Source organism: Hibiscus syriacus, unplaced genomic scaffold, assembly GCF_006381635.1.
Source record: "Hibiscus syriacus cultivar Baekdansim isolate YM2019G1 unplaced genomic scaffold, ASM638163v2 tig00110622_pilon, whole genome shotgun sequence".
Lineage (NCBI taxonomy): Eukaryota > Viridiplantae > Streptophyta > Magnoliopsida > Malvales > Malvaceae > Hibiscus > Hibiscus syriacus.
Window position 1 is genome coordinate 470,325 of NW_024062803.1, and position 23,602 is coordinate 493,926.

Genomic DNA, 23,602 nt, shown 5'->3' on the forward strand with positions numbered 1-23,602 from the left:
ATATTTTTAGTTGAATTCATTAGTCGAGTGAATGTTAAAATTATTATGACAAATTTAAAATGTTTTTAAATGTTTCATGATTTATTAATGCTTTAAATATTTGGAATTCTAACTTAATCTAAATTTTCTGATTATAGTTTCAACCTAAAAATATAAATATTATCAACAAGTAAATAAATTGTTCAAGTTCATGCAACGGCTAGACGTGATATAGTTGGAGACCAATATTTGAATCCTACCTTCGATGTCATTTTCCATCAAATCATTAGATCAATCACGTGGTGATACGTGTTGATGACAAAATTTATCTTGGTGATCAAAATGAGAACGAATATAATGTTAGTGGCTATTTACGAGTTTAAAATTTGGGTTTCAACAATGAAGATTTGTATAGTTAGAAGATTTATTTACCCTAAAATAATCTCCTAGAGGATCGTGCCTACTAGCTTGATGCAACTTTCACTTCGTAGTAGCTTAGCTGGTGATTGAATAATAATATATAACATATAGCGCAGCAGCCAATGCCATAGCAAACCAAAACAGAAGAGGAGTGCCCGTCTCTTCAGTCACTACAGCTTCAATCTACCAGTAGGGCAGCTTCTACAAGGTAAATACAGATATTTACACTGTATTATTCTCATCATATGTTATTTTTTAATCACAAAAACTATACCTTAGAGATTCATTGTCCAAATGATGACTGTTGAAGCTATTTTTTTTAATATGAAGTTAAGAATGAACTATGTGTAGAACAGATATAAATAGTGCTCCCGAAGATTAATCAGAATCCTAGTACTCGAAGCATAAGGAACATGCAAGTTTTTAAGCATGTTGTTTTTAAACAACAGCAAAACACTTGTATGAAGAAGAGCTAACCGAGTTATTGGATTCTCTAGTAGATGAAGAAATATATGACCAAAACTTAATGTCACAAGCAATGGATAAAGGAAGTAATGCCTGAATAGGCTGCAAAACATAGTAGCAGAATGACATGGCAGCTATGTCTCATAAATGCACATCTCTCTCTATCTTTAAGAATAATGTGTGTTATGTTCTCACCATACCGCATTGATTTCCACAGTACATTATATGCTGTTGCATACCCATTTCTGTTTGAATCGATAGCAAATAAACGTGAATTTGGAGAAAATTTATGAAGGTTCTGATATGGTCCTTTTGTCAGAATTACTTGAATAACATAAAGTCATAAATCAACCACTATAATTATATTTTGCACAATAGAGTGGATGCGACATGATACACAACTTGGTTACTGACATGAATATATAGAATATACCTAAAGAAAGGGATGGCATTAGCAGATAGACTTTATTACAGTAGAAGGAACTTAATGAAATTAAAGGAGGTGGGAAGAGGGAAGAGAAAGATAAAGAAACCCACAACTACTCTAAAGGATATCCATTGTTTCGCAAGGGGATAAGCACTATGGCATGAGTAAGCACCAACTTTCCCCCTTGCATAAATTTAACCGAGTGGTGTTCTAAAAAGCCAAAAAGAAGATGAAAACCTAAAGGGTGCAAAAGTTGAGGAGGCTATAAGAATTACAGAAGAAGACATAATTAGGGCAAATCAAATACACTAAAGATAAAGTAAATGATACCCGAAATTAAAAAAAAATGTCAGTGTTTGAAGTCCACGTAGTGACAAAATATAACATGCTCCTGCCATGAAATTTGGGTCATAGTTTCTAAATCAGCTAGTAGTTGCTTAAGAAAAAAAATCTATAAGCATCATGTAAAAGCTATTAAAAAGCAATTGGGCTATGGATTTCACCTTTGCTTGCAGACTTGCAAGGCAGGAGAGTGGGAGGAATGAATGATAGTATAATGCTATTTACTAACATCCTAAAGTCAACTTTAAGGAGAAGAAACAAACTAATTGAAGCAAACATCTGAGTTAAAGTTTATCTTTAGATGCAACAATCAAGCAAAGCGTTCTGCAAACTAGAATGGGAAAAATATTCTGCTGGTTCTCAGTGAACCCAGGAAAAAGAAAAGGTAGGTCATTTTTAAGTTCTTATTGTTACTTTCAAAATAAAAAAAGTTTTAATTATTACAGTATTAATCCCTAGAGGCTAACTTTCCATTTTACCGTTAAATTTAAATGCACTTACATGTTGCAGGCAACTTGTAAATAATCCATAGAATTAAGGATCGGAAATACCTTGAATATCTGTACCTCACATTTTTTGCTGTTTCCAGACTAGTCGCATGGGGTCATTGCCTCCTAGGAGTAGAAGCATGCAGGAACTAAATGTAGAGATTTATGCTTTCCACTTAGTAAGCCCCCTAACAGTTGCAGATCACAAATGGTTCAACCATTAAGTGCTAACATCTATATCTCTATCTTTATTCCTTCTATAACCATACAATGAATACTTTACAATTAATAGCCTTCTAAAAAGGTGAAAAAAATTAATTTTTTTTATCAAATAAGTTCATGTGCGCTTAAAATTTAAGGAATAGTGTAGAACAGGCAAACATTTGAGAATTACAAATTCCAAAAAGTAGCACGAGTAAGATCGACTTAAAATTGTTTATAGGTTGTACGTTAACAAGCCCGCTTATATTGTTAGTTCTATTGGAAACATGAAATATGCCACCAAGTTTCATGGTTAAAAGAACCGAGAATATAGTCACTCTAATGAAAAAAGCAGATATTCACTAAATTACTGATCTCCATAACATTGGCACCAGTGTCTCAGAATTTTATTCCTCCCTGCACCAGTATCCACTCTTCCCACCAGTTTTGCGCTCAAGCTGTACATCTGTGATTTGGATATCTTTTGAAGCAGCCTTGCACATGTCATACACTGTTAATCCTGCTATACTCACAGCAGTCATGCTTCCATCTCAACCCCGGTTTTAACCTGTGCTAGCTGCTTCCCCTTTTATGTCAACACTAAAATCCTCAGGATTGAGTCTTAGGTCAACACAGACAGAGCCAAAGCGATGTTGTGACATAGTGGATGAGAGTACTTGTGTGCTTTGCTCCGTTTATTGCCAGCAATTTTTGCCACAGTAGAACATCTCCCTTAGCCATCTGATTGGCCAAGACCAAATCGAACACCTTCTTCCCCAGAAGTACCTTGCAACTGGCAATAGCAGTTCTACTACTATTTTCTTTGGGTGAGACATCCACCATTTGAGCTTTCCCTGTGCTACCAACATGGGTCAAACCAGGTGCTTTTTCACCTAAATTATGAGATATAGAGTTAAGTTCTTGAGCTGTAAACTTATCATTAGTAGAACTCAAATGCACATGAGAATTATGTTGTGATTCTTGAGCCATTAAACTTCTATTTCCAGAATTGGCCAGTCCATCCGGAGGAAGATCACCAAAGACCGATTCCATTTCCTGAAACCAGAATTTGGACATAAACGCATGCATTATTGTTTCTCTTGAGAGCAAAATTTTGTAGTAGATGGAGGCATTGGACTTGTCACAGTAACACAAAAAAAAGACAATGGACTCGAGTTACATATATCAAATCAAATAAAAACAAACAAATCCAAATGGATTCAGTTCAATAAGCTTCATATTGCAGCAAATGATAATTAAGGAACAAACAATGGACTTGTACCATTTTTTACCATCGCACGGTAATGCAAAATATAAAAACCTCGAAAATTTTATGACCAAAGGTTAATTAATTACCTTTGCTTTAATAATAAGAAGATATTGACAATACCTTATTGAGTTCAGCTATGTGCTTGCAAGGTCCAGGCTATCTTTACTGCTGAAGAACCTTGTAGAGCGAGGAATTATCACAGCAAGCCGACGAAGAAACATGACGCCTAGGATCAACGCTGCGACAAGAAATAGTACAGCTTTAGGATCTTAATTCTCAAAATATTAAAATTAAAAGCAGGTTCTTATTCAGGCATTTTCTCAAACAAATTACGGTCATTTAGAAGAAAAGCAGAAATGCAGTAAAATACGCAGAAAAGAGGGAAAAGTGTCGAAATTTATATGTTTTGTGTTCGATTAAATTAGATAGAAGTATAAAGCTTGAAGGTTAAAGAAATCAGCTTGAGCAATACAGATTTGAATGTGGAATTTTATGTTCGAGTAAATTAGGTAGAAGAAAGCTTGAAGGTTAAAGAAATCAGCTTGAGCAATACAGATTGGATGTGGAATGAGTTTTTGGTCGATGGCAGTGAGAGTATCAGTCAGTTTGAGTATGCGCGATCGTGATATAACGCCTAGACAAAAAGAGAAAGGTGTTTGGGAGAAGAGTCGAACACAAAAGCTAGGCAGGCAGGTGCCAAAATGCATGTTCGTGCTGTGTTTGCTTGTACAATTATCTCGGTTTTTCTTCCTTCATTTTCACATTTCTCAAGAATAATATAATTAAATTTTTTAAATATTAATAAGATTTTTTAAAATTATTATATAACATAGATTATAATATTAAAAAATTAACTACTACGTATTAAGCGATTTCACTGATTAAAAAAATAATTTTTAATTTTAAAAGTTTTGAATTTGATTACATCTTATGTATATGTGTGAGAACGTTAATGTCATATAATGAGAGTTTATCCCTAATTAACGTCATATGTGTTGTAACTCCAAGGGTAGTTATGGAAATGAAGTATGCTGAGAAAGTGGTTGATTTTGGGCTTTGTACAGTTTCTGGGCCTTTAAATATTCAATGCACTTATTTGGGCTTCGGCCACTTATTTAAGGACTATAATTATATAAAAGTATTAAAAGATACAAATTCATAGAGTTAATTGTATGATATATCCTCAAAGTATGCCTATTATTTTAAACTGATCCCTAAACTTTTAAATATTCTAATTTTATCCTCAAACTATGATTATCATTCTAAATTAGTCATTAAACTTTTAAACATTTCAATTACATCCCCAAACTATGACCTTCATCATAAATTGGTGCCCAAACTTTTTGAACATTCCAATTTCTTCCCAAACCATACATATATGCTAATCTCACCCTTGTTAATAAAACCAGTAGCCCAAGTTATATTGTTATATGTTTGAAAAAAAATTAGGTTAAATTAGGGTTGAAACTAATTACATGTTTGGACAAATTTGGGATGAAATTGGAACATTCAAAAAGTTTGGAGATTAATTTAGAAAGAGGTCATAGTTTAGGGATGAAATTGAAATGTTTTAGAATGATAGTTATAGTTTGGGGATGAAATTGGAATATACAAAAGTTTAAAGACCAATTTAAAATGAGATTTGTAGTTTGGGGACAGATTATGCAATTATCTCTATAATAATATTTACTATAATTTAAAATAAGGGTGTTTTAATCTTTTTTTTTTTAAATTGAATTAGTGTTAAATTAACTCGTAACACTAAATTATATATGAATTTTGATATATAATATAGCCAATTTTGAATCATTTTGAGTTTATAATATTTTAAGATTAAACATATTAAATGTTTATAGTTGTGTGATTAATCGTGTAATTTACTCTTATTTGAATTATTCAAATTCACGAGTTAAAAGATAATATAATTTTAATATATTTAACTAATATTATATAAAAACAATAATATCAATTAAATAAAAAATTGACAAATAAAAGATAATTTTATGTCGGGAATAAATATCTTTCTTCACCGCCAGTCAAATGGTATGAAAAATATGTATCACTGAAAGTGGAATTAATTATTTAAAAGAAAAGGTGAACATATTTATGAGAATTATGAATTCTTGCTGTGTTTCTAGTTTGCCAAAATATGGTAAAAGAATGCGGCTTACTGAACTCCGCGTTTCGTGCTGGGTCCTAGTTTACGTGGGAATGTCAAAATTTTCTCAATTACTCGTACACCAATCTTATTTTTTTCTTTAGAAAAAATCTCCTAATGACTACTGGGGGACCATTATTGTATTTTTTGACCTCTTATTTCTCTCTTTCCAAAATCAACCAATTTTACATTTATTACCATCTCCTGGTTTTATATTAATTTTACCCCCAAAAAATGAACCGCTACGCTTTAAACCAATGATAGATTTAAAAATATTTTTATAAGTGGATATATATATTATTAATAATACAAGTTTTACATGTAGGGTAGGCATTAATAAAATTTTAACATCAGGAAAATAAATCACTAATTGAATGAAATTTAAATTTCAGGATAAATACGACAATGTATATCCACCACCAATTTAAATGTCCCTTATTGACTTCTTAAAAATCAAATTTTTTAAACTTTGATCATGATTATTTTAAATATTTTAAAAAATTAAATCTTCTAAATATATATTTCAAAATTAATTAGTTTAAGATTTTAAAAATATTTTTATCAATAATAAATTTTAGGCATAAGGGTAACTTTTACCCCTATAGTAGATCCAATTTATCATTTTCTTCTCTATCGTATTTTCGCATTAATTTAGCCCTCGAACTTGTTCAATTGTATCATTCTATACCCTACTCCTAACCTAAAATCTTAAATTAAGGGTTTTAAGTTAGGGTTTAACATTTATAGTTTAGGGTTTAGGTTATCAATTTAGGCTTTTAAGTTAGGAGTATGGTATAGAATGATGTAATTAAACAACTTTGATGATTAAATTAATGCGAAAATACGATAGGGACGAAAATGATAAATTGTGTCTACTACATGAATAAATGTGACTCTTAAACCTAAATTTTAAATAATAATGAATTAAAGTTGAAAAACTTAACTAAAAAAAAGTCGATAAAGAAATAAGTGGGGGTGGAGGGAGTAAATTGTTATGCATATTCCGTAAATAAGTTGTAAGAAGCAAATGAAATGGGGCCTTAGATGTGTACTACAAGGTAACGTGGGAGATGGAATCAAAGGCAAATAGAGAGAGCAAACGGTTGAAGCAACCTTCATTGGTGGGCCCCTCGTTTTTGGCCACATGTTTCAGCAGTTATCCATTGTTCAAAATTCAGACAAGGAAATCTTTTTCAATAAAGAGAAAATGGGAGCATTTTCAAGTAATCAAAGGTTGAAGATGAAGTGATTAAGGCCAAATTATAAAAATCTTAGTTCAGACTAATTAAAAGTTTGCATTCAAGAAATACAGGGGACTGTGACATCATAAGAAAACACATGTGCCACGTGAAGAATGTCAATAGTAATTGATTGGCTGGAAACACTGGAGCAACGCGGATTGTATAGGACCACTTAACCCATATCTACAGTATTATTGAACCAGATCTGCTTGGTTTAATCAAATGGTTAATCATTATCCTAATTTAGTTTTTGGTTCACAATGTTCTTTTTCTGACAAAATTAGAGATACCTCAAATTTTACTTTATAAAAAGGAGAGCTGCAAAGGGATGGCCCTGAATTGCAGAAAAGAATCGGTTCTCTGCACACCCTTTTTTTCCCAGGAAAAAGAATGATTCTTGTAGAAAATATACTGTACTATATCTACTTTGCTCGGTCTTTGCTAGAAATTGTCTTCTTAGAACCAAAGTTCTAACCTACCCTTTATTGTTTTTGCAGGAAAAATGGTCAAAACTGCTTCTGTTTTTGTCAGTGCAATCAATATTACCAATGCAGTTATCTAAGGTAAAGAGAGGGGAATGTCTATATATACGGTGTTATCGGATATATTAAAAGATATTTAATAAATTTGGTTTAGCGTTACTGGAAATGTTGACTAATAATAATGTAGTAGGTCTAAGTCGTGAAAAAATATTAAAAAATTGTGCAACCGTCAAACTTAACTTGTCGGTTCGTGTCGATCCAAATTAAAAATGTATCGATCCACAACGATATAACAGGTAAAACTATGACAAAACCAGTATTTAAATGATAAAATCGGTAAAGCGGTACCGAATATATTTAAAGTTTCGGTACTTTAATATAAGGATCGACACTTCGTTAATTTAAAAGATAATCAGTTTTAACGCCTATAAAGTGTCGATACTTTCAAAAAATATATCGATCAACAACGATATAACAGGTAAAAATATGATAAAACTGGTATCAAAATGATGAAACCGGTAAAACGCTACCGGATATATTAAAAGTGTCGAAACTTTATATAAGGATCGACACTTTGTGAATTTAAAAGAGAAGCAGTTTTAGCGCCTATAAAGTGTCGATACTTTAAAAAAATGTATCGATCAAACAACGATATAACAGGTAAAAATATGATAAAACCGGTATCAAAATGATAAAACCGGTAAAATGATACCGGATATATTAAAAGTGTCGATACTTTCGTAAGTACGTGTAATAAATTATCGATACTTTCAAAGAAATACGTAATTATCCTTTCGAAAGTATCGACACTTGACATAAAAGTATTGACACTTTTGTATTTGTATCGATTAAATATAAATAACATATCCGATGAAAATATAAAGGCCATAGCTAAATATCCTCTGAAAATAGATAGAACGGACGAGTTTTTGAAATCGAAGCGTAATTGTTGCTGCATTTCAGAATGCGTTTCTAAAGCGAAGTTTGTTTGTTTGTTGCTGCAGTCGAATCGAATAGTATGTTGTCGAAACCCTAATTTTTTATTATTACAGTAATCGCGATAGGGTTTTTATGTGTTGTTTGGGGTTTTAGAGTAAAGAAGCATTTGTGACCGATTGAAGGTAGAAAGTGATATTCAAGGAAAAATATAAATATTGATACTTTTATTAAATATTATAGGTAGAAAATGATATTATAGGTTGTATAAATGTGCCGACACATTTTGTAGTGGCTATTCAAATTCTTTTGAAGAAAACCGTTTTACCACAAGAGTAGTTATCTATATTTGTATATTGAATAAAGTGTATGTAACAAAATAATTTGATTTGCGTAAACTGATATATAAAGGCCATGAAAAATGGAGTCAATGGGTTGGAAAATTGTTGGTGGCGCATATGACTTTGAAATTGAGGCCGAGACTCGAAAGCAACCAAATGGTGGATATATGTACTTATAGTAAGTATCAATGTCTTTTTGTTATTATTGTTGAAATGGCAATTGAATTAAAGTATCGATAAACTTTAAATTGATTACAAATTTTAAATGTTGACAGTATGGCCGAATGCAAAAGGATGAAGGAAGATGGCACACAGAGCGGTTCGGTATGTAAAATGAAATTGACATTGAGTATTATTTAGTGTTAATGTATTGATTAAGAAACGTTTATGTTTAATATTAGGTGACAAAAGATGTGAGGTCCAAATGGAATTCGATGAGTGATGCTGAAAAGGAACCTTACATCACACAGTCAATGAATGATAGTTAATAATACAAAGAACGGAGGAAAACACATGAAAATAAGGTATTCATTAAACTTGTAAATACGTTGATACAAAATATATAAGAACTATAACATTATATATTGTTAAAAAATGTAGGAAGTGTCGACAAGATGCATCATTAAAAGGGTGAATTCATTAATTAAACACCTTAAGGAGAAGGGTCAGTTGAATGTGCTGGGAGAAATAAGTTTTGGATCGTTGGTAGGAGTAAGGGATCGACCTATTCGGAGGGAATTGTGTCGATCCTTGATGGCGCAATTTGATGTCAGACAATGTATTGCTAAGTATGGTGATTTTTCATTTCCTCTCGGGATCCCATGTGCTGCAGCCGTATTAGGGGTAAAAAATGAAGGCAAAAGTGTTGTAGAAATCTGTAAGAGTAAGGACTGGAAAGCACTTGCCTCCAAATATGGTTTGAAGCAAAAGGTGACATATGCTGAAATTGAAGAGGAAATAAAAAGTGGATCTTACGGGGGGGATGAGCTAAAGGCCAAAGTTCTATTATACCTTGTCGGTATCTTTATTTGTCCAACGGGTGATACGTCAACGAACAAGGAATATATGAAGTTCATTTGCGATGAAGGCTTGAAGGGTGAATTCAATTGGGATGAATATATCCATTCGAGATTGATTGAATCAATAATCACCTTTAAAAATGGCAGCCAGAGATACCTCAAAGGGTGCATAGCAATCTTTAGAGGTAAATGAGTTGAATAACTTTTTTGTGTTTTTATATAAAATGATAGTATAGTTATTATATAAAAATATAAATTTTATTATAAATGCAGGTTGCATTGTTCGATTTTTGGTCGGGCTGTGAGGCAGTGTCGGCTTATGAAAGAACCGAAGTGGCACGCATCCGTGCATGGGGGAAGGAAGAGGTTGTTAGAGTGATGTTGAAGTTGAAGGATGAGCGAAGAAGCAAGAAAGGGTAATAAATGTAATTAAATAATATTAAGAATATAATCAATGTCTTAATATTGTAATTTAATTTTGAAGGTTATTGGCAATGATGTAGAGGAGGTAGTGGAGGTAGAGGAGAAGAAATGAGAGATGGTTGTATTGGGGGATGACGGTGAGGGGGACGACGGTGAGGGAAAACAGAGTAACTTCGACATTTTGATGTCTGAATTGGCTTATATAAAAAAATCCAGTTTTATATCATGCAAAGACAATCAAGAGTCGAAGATACACTTGAGAGGCATAAGGGGGTAGTGGAAGGAGAAATAGATGGAGTGGTGAAAGAAGTAGAGGTGTTGAGGGGTGAAGTGGTGAAAGAAGTTGAGGTGTTAAGGGGTGATATTAAGATGGTTACGGGTGAAAAAATTTGAGGGAGTGGTGAAGAAGGTTGTGGAATTGAGGAGTGAACTTACGGGGGTAAAGGGGGTGGTTGATAAATACTTGGATGAAAGAGATCAATTGAAGGGTGAAATAAAAGAGATGAAGAGCTATGTAGAGAAAAAATACGATGAACTGAAAAAATATGAAGAAGAAAAGAGGGAGGAGGAAGAAGAAGAGACGGAAGAAAAGAGGGAGGAGGAAGAAGAAGAGATGGAAGAAATGAGGAGGAAGGAAGTCGATGTCATTTATACATCGGAGAGTGTTATAGCAGCAGATTTGGATTCAGAATGTCATGCACCCCAGAAGAAGAAGCAGAAGGTAAGTTGAATAAAATAAAAATTAATTTGATCTTTATTATGTTGTTGTGACAAAAATTTGTATGCAAAATTGTAGGTTGAAAAAGCGGATATTCCAAGCGGAATTGATGACATCGAAGCTGCAATTTGTGATTATTTATGGAATAGTGAGTTAGAATCGGGGTAAGTGAAATATATTGCTTTGTGAGTGATATTTAAATATTTCATGACAACATATTAATCCTAATGATTCATACAGATATTCTGTAATCTCAATGGGAAATCAATTCGCCACTGTATACGACGTTGCAACGTTGAAGCCTACGAAATGGGTTGGCGGTGTGGTAAGTAGAAAGTATAAAATGTTAAAACTTATTGAATATGTTCCGATTATGTAATTAATTTTGTTAGGTTATTGATTTGCTCGCCTGAACAGAATGCTACGATTCTCAAAAGTCACTCCGGAGGATTGACTATCTTCCATACCACTTAGCGGTGAGTTAAATTAATAAATGGAGATAAGTAGTGTTATAGACGGTAAATTAATAATGTTTGTTGCGTAATTGCAGCATCAGGCGTTGGATGCCAACAGGAAAGAAAGTGTTGAGAGTATTGCTACCTTCTGGGGTCCCATATTGGATAACTATGTGAAATTCACCGACTGTGAGAAGGTAAGACACCATACCAATTGCAAATGTTGTTTCCGGATATAGAATGTTGAATTTTGTCAAATTGGGTGTGAAATTTGTTGCAGATCATGATCACAATAAACCATCATAATTCACATTGGTATCTGTTGGTGTTGGATATGGTAGATCGTGTTGCAACAATATATGATAGTATGTTTACATCTGAAGCAGCTAAACAGAGAGTGAAGGATGCTAAGAGATTGGTATGTATGTATGTATGAAAGGACATTATGTAAATTATAATGCATAACTTTTTTGGATCATAACTTCTTCTTTTTTAATGCATATTAAAATATTAGATTTTTTTAATAAGAAACGCATTTGGGTTGAATACTGTGGATCTCTAGGAAAGTTTCCCATGAAAAATTTCAAATTTGTAGAGCATAAGAAGAATAAGCAATTGAATGGGTATGAGATGTTATCATAAATAGAAAGCTTAATTTATGCAGGATTCATCATAATTGACATGTGTGGTTTTCAAATTTTGTAACAGACATGATTGCGGCATGTATGTGATGATGTGGATAGAATCGATCGGTTCTACAGGGGCAACTGGTGATTTTGTAAGTGGAAAGAAAAAATTCGTTTGTGGTAAAATTGTTAAATGTCGTAGATTGAATGTTGTAGTTTACAATACTTAACGTTCTGACAATTTGAATATAGGTTGTTGGAGAGTGGGATCGATCACGAATATTAAACGATCTCGTAAGCCACAATTAGAATCAACGAAGACAGGAGATAACAAAAGCTGCCATGAGACATAAGAATAACAAAAGGATGTAATGATGTAAATGTAGGGTTAATTTTGTATTAGATTTATAATTTTGTATACGATTTATAATTTTGTATGTGAATGTAATTATGAATAAGATGAGAAAAGTTAGCAGTAGGTTGTTGTACATGGCATGTTTCTTATACACATTAAGAGTCATGTTGATACTTACTATATATGGAGATTGTTGTCTGTATTATACCAAATGTCATCATAATTGTCATCATATGCGAGACTGAATGGCCATTACATATTGAGAGTATGTACAATAACTACAAAATTAACTTTAAAGCAAAAGGTAAATTTACAATATGGCAAACATGGTGCAACCATAAAGTGTCGATCCATATATAAAAGGTGTCGATCCTAGAAACATCGAAACCCATAAGTATAATGTAATAGGTAATTTTTCAATCTAACCAGTATAAGTATACCAGATTTATGAGAGAATAGGTGTAATATATGTATCAACACTTTTTAATTTTGTGTCGATACTATTGGTCCAGAATGAATGGCAAACAGGGTGTAACCATAAAGTGCCGATCCATATATAAAAGGTGTCGATCCCAGAAACATTGAAACACATAAGTATAATGTAATAGGTAATTTTCAATCTAACCGGTATAAGTATACCGGATTTATGAGAGAATAGGTGTAATATATGTATCGACACTTTTTAATTTTGTGTCGATACTATTGGTCCAGAATGAATGGAAAACAGGGTGCAACCATAAAGTGTCGATCCATATATAAAAGGTGTCGATCCCAGAAACATCGAAACCCATAAGTATAATATAATAGGTAATTTTTCAATCTAACTGGTATAAGTATACCGGATTTATGAGAGAATAGGTGTAATATATGTATCGACACTTTTTAATTTTGTGTCGATACTATTTTTAAATATCGAGTGTTTTTCCCCGCTCATTATATTATATATAGTATATAAACTCTAAATCGATAAACCCTAAACTTTTACTAAAGGCAAGCAGGCAGAAGAGAACTCTTCCTATCCGAAGAATACTAGCGTTATCATAACAGTGACGATCAGATATTCAGGTAAATGTATCGATATTTTATGGGTTTGATTGATTTCTATATTGGAGTTCTTTTCCTAAATGTTTGTGTTCCAATTGTAATAGCATCCAACCAAAATGGCTCCAAAACGTCAGCGTCAGAAGCGCGGTCTTTCTCAAAGCTCTTCTCAACCCAGTTCTTCTCAACCACAACCTCCTTCTAAAACAAACGATTCTTCTGAGGAAATCAGGTCCTTTGAAACTCTGAACTTTAGATCCGATATGGAGAAACAAAGATGGCAGACGAGTTTTAAAGTAAGGAAGATTCGTCCCGAACATGTCATTGACCTGGGTTTCTTGTTTGATGATAAATATGCATTTAGTTTTAAATCCACATTTAAATCTTGGGGTTGGCTTGAATTCCTTGGTGTAGAACCAAAATATTACCCCAACCTAGTTAGAGTCTTCTACAACAATGCTTCCTTACAGCACGAGCCTAATAATACTAATATAATAGAAATTAATACACATGTCATGGGGAAGGATATATATATATATCTCCGGAAACTATTGCAGAGGGTTTAGGTGTAGCGAATAAAGGGGATTCAGATGAAAATGATGTAGATTGGTCTATAATTAAATGGGTTGCTAGAAATAGCCCAATTCACCTAGATGTAGAGTCGAGAGTGTTTCACAAAATGCTCACATGGTATATCCGGTCTAGTGGGGGGAAACATTCAACGCTTCGAGACAGCGATTATTGGTGGATAACAAAGTATAAATCCAAATCCAAAACGGCTCCAAACATTGCTAAACTCATATTTAATACAATTGTATATATGGTCACAAAGGGAGCAACAATTTCAACTTCACTACTATATGGATATGTCATCACCCATCTGTTGAAGAAGAAAGAAGTTGATTTTTCGCATGACGCCCCTGTTCGATTAACCCGCAAGATTGACATGTTATTTATTAAAAAAACGGGATATGATTTTGTTGAAAAACTCGGTTGGAAGCGTGTCAAAGAGGTCAGATTAGATCAAGAGAGTGAGGAAATGGACCCCATTGGCCATGAAGAAGAGCAACCAATTGGAGACGCAATGATGGAAGAAGCTCCAGAAGCTCCAGTTGCAGAGGATGTCACAATTAAGACCGTGATGGAATACATGGTCAATTTTCGGGAGCATATTGATTCCCTTGTGAGTGGAATGCGAGCCGATATTTCATCATTGCGTGATGAAGTCTCCATGTTGCGTGACGAATTACGTCAACGACATCAAACGAGTTAGGTAATTCAACCCTAATTCATCATTTATTTTTCTAAGCATTTACACGTTCTGAACTGTATTGTATTTTCTTTTAACAGGTGTGGACAACCAAGCTGTCAATGAAGATGAAGCTGACGATGAAGATGACGATGAAGATGATGATGATGATCCAAACAATTATATCGTGTCTGCAACGCCGCCTTCAAGAAAACTTTTAATTTTTGATCTCAATGGTGTTCTTGCCTATATCCCAAGACTTCCTGCAGGTTTTAATTATATTCTTTTGTATCCATTATTTTAACATATAAGCGTATAACTTTAATCTCATTTTCTTCATGTTGTAGATGTTGTCCTCAGAACAGGATTATTTGAATTTATGCAATTTTGTGTCGACAATTTTGTTGTTGCCCTTTGGTCTTCAAAGATGAGGTTAGAACATGTTTGGATCAATTGAATTACTATAGTCAAAATCGTTAATATACATTTGAATGTTAACATTCAAACTTGATTACAATCTTAGGCATAACGTCGACCGTGTACTTGAGAAACTACCTTTATTTTCTGAGCATTTTCTATTCGTTTGGGTAAGATGAATGTCATTACAGTTTACTGACTTTTCGTTGTCTATGATTCCTACATATTTATGTTCGACTGTTTGTGAACAAGATCAAGCAAAATACAAAACATACGATAATGTTACCTACTGTAAAGATCTCAATGATGTTTGGAACGCGTGTCCTGATTTTAACGAGCTAAATACACTTTTGGTCGATGATTCAGCGGAAAAAATGATTTATAATCCGGTAAGTTGCATTTATGCAATATGTTTTTCCAGTTGAACAGGTGTTCAGACATTGATTATTTTAACAACTTATGTGTTTATATAGAAATACAATTACATATGTCCACATACCTTTCACGATGCTTCCCATTCGAACGACAATGCTCTAGGTATGACATTCAATTTATTCATGCTTATGCGAATTTAGTTAATTGTTATTAAAATTGCACCTCATTAGTTTGATAATTGAAATTATTTATGTATGTCCTCAGAAAAAGGCGGAAACATACGAGAGTATTTGGAAAATTTGTTGAAGGCCCCTAATGTTCCGGACTTCGTTAGAAATAACCCTTTTTCATCGGATTAATTTCGTTTATCGGTATATTATTTGAACATTGTTGTGTATGTATCTTTTGGTTTGATTATATTGTATGTATATTTTCATTAATTATTCCATATTTGCTTCTCTGTATACATATACATTTGAGGATTGTTGAAATATCAATACTAGTTATTAATGTATTTTACATCTGCTTGCAAATGTATCCAAACTTAAAGTCTCCCATAAAGTCTCGATCAATATATAAAAAGTAACGACCCCAAAAACATCGAAACTGATAATTATATTATAATGGGTAAATTTTCATTATACCCAAAAAATATCAGCATAAAGTGTCGATACCTTTTCAAAAAGTGTCGATTGAAAAAATATCAGAACCAATAATTATAATGTAATAGGTAATTTTGTAATATAACCGATATAGATATACCGGTTTTATGAGAGAATAGGTATACAACCTATATCGACACTTTTTTAATATTGTGTCGCTACTTTATGTCTAGAATGGATGAAAAAAGTGTCGATACCTTTTCAAAAAGTGTCGATTGAAAAAACATCAGAACCCACAATTATAATGTAATAGGTAATTTTTTAATATAATCGGTATAAATATACCGATTTTATGAGAGAATAGGTCTACAACCTATATCGACACTTTTTAATATTGTGTCCATACTTTTAAGTAACGCGGTTTTTCTTCCTTCATTCAATATTTATATGTACATCTTATACACAATAGGAGAGGAGTCATGTTGATACTTACGATATATGCAGATCGTTGTCATTCCATTCTGTCTTCGAAAAAATCAGTTGATGTAGGTTGTGTTCTTGTACTCAAACTGAGCTTGACTTGAGGACATGTTAGTTTGTTATGTCCCTCACCGTTGCAGTACCCACATCGCCTAATTTTCTTCTCGACCTTGTTCTTCGGCACTTTTTTTCGCTTGCGTTGTTTTCGTTGAGGGTCACGAATATTGTTTACTACAATGCTCTGGTTGACTGAATCATTCAAACCAAACGAGTTTTATAATTCTTCTATTAGTTTTTTCATCTCATCTCTTGCGGTTTTGAAAGACTCGTCTGTCTTTGATGCAATGTAGCATAACCTACTTGACGTTGAACGTAGAGTAGCGAACCTTGCCATCTGCATCACTTCTGGAGACACATTCATGTCAACATAACTGGGTGCAGAAGCCTTCGCATCATTATTCCACCTACTTTGAATCAAAGTCTCGGGCAAATATGTGTAATCCAAGTGCTTCAAAATGTGAAGTTGATGGCGACACGTAAGTCCAACAGTCTCGAATTTTTTGCAGGAGCAAATTAGAGTTTTCGCACGAGAATCAAAACTAATTTCAAATTTCCTATTTTTTTCTGCGTACTTTGAGAAAATATAATGTTGACATTCATCTGATAAGGACTTAATCTCTGCCTCAATCCGGTACAATGTCTCCCGTATAAGTTCATCTTAGAACGCACGAAAAGATTCGCGGGTAAAAATCGCAGCGGCATGGCTTTCAAGGTCGACCAGTTTTGTGATCTGGAAGGGCTTCGTATGGGAACTTAAGTAATCCGCTTTCAACTCGTTCATACGCATTCTACTAATTTCATCTTCAATTGCACGAATAACATCTAAATATGTCTTCTTGTTTTTCAGTGCAATCGCTAGTGAAGCATTCATAGACTCGCACATTTGTGTTGAGCGAATATTGGCAAAGAAATGACTGGATAGGTATGCTTGTGCCCATAAGTGTCGTGTATTTCCCTTCTCAATCACCCATGGATGTTTTTGGATGTTGAATTCTGAAACAACCGAACGCCATTGAATATCAAATTCCTCGGTTGTCCACCAGGAAGCCATGCATTTTGAGAATACTGCTGTAAACTTTGGGTCACCAATATTAGCTTGTGCATTGCGAGAAAGATGCCAAGAACATAATCTATGCTTAGCATAAGGGATAACAGATCTGATAGCCCTCTGCATTACCCTATCCCCATCGGTGACAACTGAAATAGGTGATTTATTCATCATGGCTTCTAAAAAATTCTGTAGCACCCACTCGAAAGATTGAGACATCTCGTCAGCGATTATGGCAGTGGCAAACACAATTGTGTTATGGTGATGATTGACACCGACAATAGGCATAATTGGTCGACCATACAAATTATCTTTGTACGTTTTGTCGAACGCAATTACATCACCGAAGCATGTGTAATCCGATCTCGATGTAGAATCCGACCAAATAAGATTATCAATGCCCCCGATTCGTCTACCGAGTATGTCATAAAAAACTCGGGATCATCATGTTTCTTATAATCAAAGTAGGCAATAAGCGCATTCACATCCCCATCGACGATTTCCTTTGCTTTACCTATTTGAAGTGCATTGTAGAGGTCTTTATATGTAAATCCAACATTATGATAGCCCCCTGCCTGTTGCGTTAAATAGTTCATTACTTGTGACGTGCCAACACCGACCTCTTTCAATGTTGTTGCCTCATCGATATCAGCCTTACTTACAGCTCTATTAGAACGCATAAATGGTGTCATAGCAGGTGTGCACAATGCATGATTATGTTTCTTATCAGACTTACTTATAACCCACTGATCGTTTGTATTTGTTGCTGTAACTAAGACTCTAGCCTTACATCCTGTTCTTGTGACTGGCGTATGAGCACGTTGACGATCAACAGTATTGAGTTTTGATCCTCGAAACCCTTCTTTGGAACAACAAAAATCTTATGTCTTCACATTCCCTTCCACGTCAAGCCGTGTTGTTCCCTTACGTGCACTAAACCCATGTTCCCGTGCGAATCCCTTGTAAAAGTACCAAGTTTGATCACGTGAACAGAAGAGCTGACCAACCAATCTGTCAGATTCATCAACATTATGTACTTCATGGCATTCCTCGGTTGGCTTAACATTGTCTACATCAGTACGATCCATGTCAAAAATTTTGTTGTGCAAGTTCAGTGGTCCCGGAGTTGATGGAGATGTAAGCAAAGGTTCATTTTGAACATGTTTCAGTCGTGCTGCTTTCAATAGGATGTGGTATTGGTAATGGTAGTTAAAGGGTGGGTACACCATTAAATTCGCAATACATATTTAGGTATGTACAATAACTACCTAAATATGTGTCAATACATTTTCTACCTAAACATATTGTTAAATTTAAATTCTAAATAATATTTTATAAAATATCAAAACAATCAAATAATTTTTTGTGTAAATGAAATTATTAAATTAATATTGTTGGTGGAAAACATGAAACACTATTAAAAAAAATTGAAACATAAATTACATAACTTTTAAAAAAATATGGATCTTTTTTATAAAAAGTATGGACACTTTCAACATATCAGGTAAATTTTACCTTTTTTAAAAGAGAAGAAGTTATATCGTCAATAAAGTGTCGATACTTTATAAAAATGTATCGATCCATAACAATATAACAGGTAAAAATATGACAAAACCAGTCTCGAAATGACAAAACAGGTAAAGCGCTACCGGTTATGTTGAAAGTGTCGATAATTTATTATACGTATCGACACTTTTGGAATTTAAAAGAGAAGAGTTATAGCGTCAATAAAGTGTCGATACTTTATAAAAATGTATCGATCCATAACAATATAACATGTAAAAATATGACAAAACCGGTCTCGAAATGACAAAACAGGTAAAGCGCTACCGGTTATATTGAAAGTGTCGATAATTTATTATAAGTATCGACTTTTAGAATTAATAAGAGAAGAAGTTATAGCGCCAATAACGTGTCGATACTTTATAAAAATGTATCGATCCATAACAATATAACATGTAAAAATATGACAAAACCGGTCTCGAAATGACAAAACATGTAAAGCGCTACCGGTTATGTTGAAAGTATCGATAATTTATTATAACTATCGACACTTTTGGAATTTAAAAGAGAAGAAGTTATAGCGCCAATAAAGTGTCGATACTTTATAAAAATGTATCGATCCATAACAATATAACAGGTAATAATATGATAAAACCGGTCTCGAAATGACAAAACAGGTAAAGCGCTACCGATTATGTTGAAAGTGTCGATAATTATTATAAGTATCGACACTTTTAGAATTTAAAAGAGAAGAAGTTATAGCGCCAATAAAGTGTCGATACTTTATAAAAATGTATCGATCCATAACAATATAACAGGTAAAAATATGACAAAACCAGTCTCGAAATGACAAAACAGGCAAATCGTTACCGGATATGTTGAAAGTGTCGATAATTTATTATAAGTATCGACACTTTTGGAATTAATAAGAGAAGAAGTTATAGCGCTAATAAAGTGTCGATACTTTATAATAATGTATCGATCCATAATAATATAACATGTAAAAATATGATAAAATCGGTCTATAAATGACAAAAGGTGAACGCATATAGTGTCGATACATTTATAAAAAGTATTGATCCAAAAAATATCGAAACCGATAATTATAATGTAATAGGTAAATTTGTAATGTTACCGGTATAAATATACTGATTTACTTATAAAATAGGTTAATATAAGCGCTACCTATTACATTATATAAGCGCTACCTAATATGTTATTGTACTTGATAATATTTCCGGTTAAATACTTATTTTATTATATAAGCGCTATCTATTACATTATATAAGCGTTACCTAATATGTTATTGTATTTGATAATATTTCCGGTTAAATAATATAACATAATCGATCTAAATTTTAATCGATCACTTGTTTAACCGATCACGCCGTATATTAACCGTTTTTTAAGCGTCGCATAGCAGAACTACCCTACAGCAGAACTACCCTAATGAGAGATGTTGGAGCATGTGAACAATTACCAAGTTGCTAAAATGACTTGTTTGTCATAGATTCTGGTGGACTGCAGTTGCAAGTTTTTTATTTATTTGGTTTTCAGTTTTCACCTGTGAGTCTGTCATGTTTGACTAAAGACTCGGCCTATATATGCGTCCTTAAAAAGTGGGTGAAATAGTGGTATCTAAGTTAACTATGCAACGACCAATTTGGTAGCTCTTAATTTAAACAAAACACTTGCAGATCACTTGCAAAAGGAACCAATTTGCATATTGAATTGTAACATGGCGATTATGATGAAATAAAGTACAAAAAACCAGATTCAAAACAGCCAACTAAACATGGAAATTTAATTTATCTTGCAAAAATAACTCATTATGCCAGAATATATGTATATAATATACAAACAAATCACATAAACTTTGCTGCCTACTTGGTCAATAAGCAGTTGTTTCTACTCCTACCAGGCCCTTCAGGCTCCTGTTTTAAGGATCCCTTGCTGTATAATCCGAAAACCTCTGAAGAAGCTTCAAATCCGGTTCTTCACATTAATTTTTTTTATGCCTATGGACAATGTTAAAATGCAATTGTGTGCTATCCAAGAGATGATGATAATGGCTGTAACGAATTTGGTTGGCGTGAAAATGCGGCAATCAGCTTTTCCCTTGTTAGCTGTTCAGATCCTTGAGACTTGATAACAAATGTATGAAACACAGAATCATCTGCTGCAACGAGTTTCGAGTCTAGTATATTGATATCTGCCTCTTTGAATGCTTGGATTACTCCTGATGCAGGGTGTGAATCTAAAGAGCAGCTTACTCTTACAACAACCTCATCGTGAACTGCTTGGACATCAATATTAGCCTCTCCGATATGATTCTCTGTGTTTGCAATGGTATCTAACCCTGACGAATCCCTTGAAGTGCTACTGAACTTTTCCCTTTCTGATTCCATGACCTTAAGTTTTGCCTGAAGTTCATTGATGTAAGCAATTGCATCTCCTAACAATGAAGCTTTGTCCATCTTGGATATGTTGGGCACCACAGCTCGTAAGGCATAGAACTGCTGCTTCAGTTTCTCGCGACGCTGCCTCTCGGCTTCAACATGATTAAGAGGTTCTTCTCTACCATTAGCAGGCTTACGACCCCTTTTCCGGGACCTCCTTTCATCAGTTGCACTTGGCTTCTCTTCCTTGCAAGGAGCTTCAACATCCAACTGCTCAGATTCAGCACTTAATGGCCGAGTAGCTGCAGAAGAAGGCATTGAGGTAGCCCTTGAAAAATCAATTTTGATTTGAACAGGCTTTTGTGACTGGTAGTGATTAAGCCGAAACTCCTCCCTATCCCCATTAACAAGCTCCTGAATATTATTTTCCTCATTTTGAGCAACATAGAAGTCGGTAGGACTCCCTTGTTTCCCACCAAGTACATATGGCCAACCGGAACCATGAACGCCATTTTGATTCCTCGAAAACAGAAGCTTACCACCATTAGCATAATCTCCCCAGGTTGGCCTATCTTCCATCTTTCTAACAGCGAGTTTCTCCCGATGAATGGAATTAACATGAGAAATGTTGTTCAGACCCTGCCCAAAAATCTTTGGAACACCTTCCACAATCCCCAAATTTGAAAAATGGGAAGAATTCTCATGTTTCTTCTCATTCCCCACAGGTACTGCTGCTACAGCCATTTGCTTTCCTCCAAGAACCGAAGAATTCGATGGAAATGAACTTCTTATCGACTGCAACAACTCTAAGCTTTCCGTCACAGATCTAACCGACCCCAGTTCAACAACACCAACATCAGTAGGGACCAAAACAATGGTTTGAACTCCAGCAGACTTTGTCAAGAAAGACCGAACACAATAATCCGAACCCGATCTCAATGCATCCGAGACCCATACATCTTTCCCGGACAAAAAACACTTCCCAGGGCCTCCCTCTCCTAGTGGGAAAGAAAAATACATGGAAGCTAAAAAGAACATCTCAGTATCAGTAAGTCTGTCCAAGCCAAGTGCATAATTATCCTCATCTGATCCACCGAACAAAGTATGTAATTTCTGCAAGACCCTTTTCCTCATCTTCTGCTGAGTCTCGTCCTCGAGGCGGAGGTTAAGAATCCTAGTCGTCTCTGATTCTTCTCCTTCTTTAGGCTCTCGACAACACCCGTCGCCCCAAACGAGGACCCAATCGCCGGACTTGGACCTCGAAATTTGCCAGAAAATGGCGTAGTTCCAGCTGAAATTAGAAGCGTTGGGACGGTCCACGAGATCTGAGAGCTTGTTTTGGAGATTTTCATCATTGCTTATGGTCATTAAAAGGTTCTCATTTGAAACCGAGCTTGACATCAAGTAATCAAATGCTCTTGTTCCTAATACAGCGGCAACCATAGCCTTATCTTCAACGTTCCAAGCTCCATCTCCCATACCCAATACAATTTTCATCTCCTAAACCACTCCAAACAACCCAATCCAGAAAATCCAAAAAGAAAAAAGAAAAAAATTGGGATCAGCAGAAGAGTGAGCACGAGTCACAGTGCACTGTCAAAAACAAAAAACACATGCACAAAAAATAGTTCCCCAGAAAAAGAAAAGAAAAAAGAGGACCAGTTAAAGATGAGAACACAAGAAGTAAATAAGGCCTTCGTTCAAATTCCCTTTCCGCAACAAATCGTAAGGTAGAAAAACAAGAGAGGAAATTGAGAAGGGGAATTGTTTTTTCTTTTCCTTTTGTAAAATCCTAATTCCAAAAAGCAAGGCAGATTAGGGTTAAATGCTAACTATAGTAAAATTTTGGATTTAATTTTAATTGATTTTGAAGTTAGATGGTAAAAGCCGAAGTTTTCTTTTTCCTTTTTAATTATTATTATTATTATTTGTTGTAAAGATATAGTTTTGTAAATCATTTCTCGTGCTATAATAATATATTAATGCTTTCAATGATAATAATGTGAAAGATAATGAAAATGGTTTTGCTGTTTGACACACAAATCATACAAATCTTCCAAAAGAAAATATATCTCATGCTGA

At 34.1% G+C, this 23,602-nt stretch overlaps 1 protein-coding gene and 1 pseudogene across 1 annotated transcript; both read right to left on the bottom strand.

Moving 5' to 3' along the window:
* Positions 1–2,612: 2,612 nt before the first annotated feature.
* Positions 2,613–4,317, bottom strand: LOC120136318 (annotated as a pseudogene).
* A 16,583-nt stretch (positions 4,318–20,900) lies between these two features.
* On the bottom strand, positions 20,901–23,087 carry LOC120136324 (transcription factor MTB1-like). Its single transcript, XM_039152385.1, has one exon. The coding sequence runs from the start codon at positions 23,015–23,017 to the stop codon at positions 21,170–21,172; it is 1,848 nt and encodes a 615-aa protein (XP_039008316.1). The 5' UTR covers positions 23,018–23,087; the 3' UTR covers positions 20,901–21,169.
* Positions 23,088–23,602: the final 515 nt, after the last annotated feature.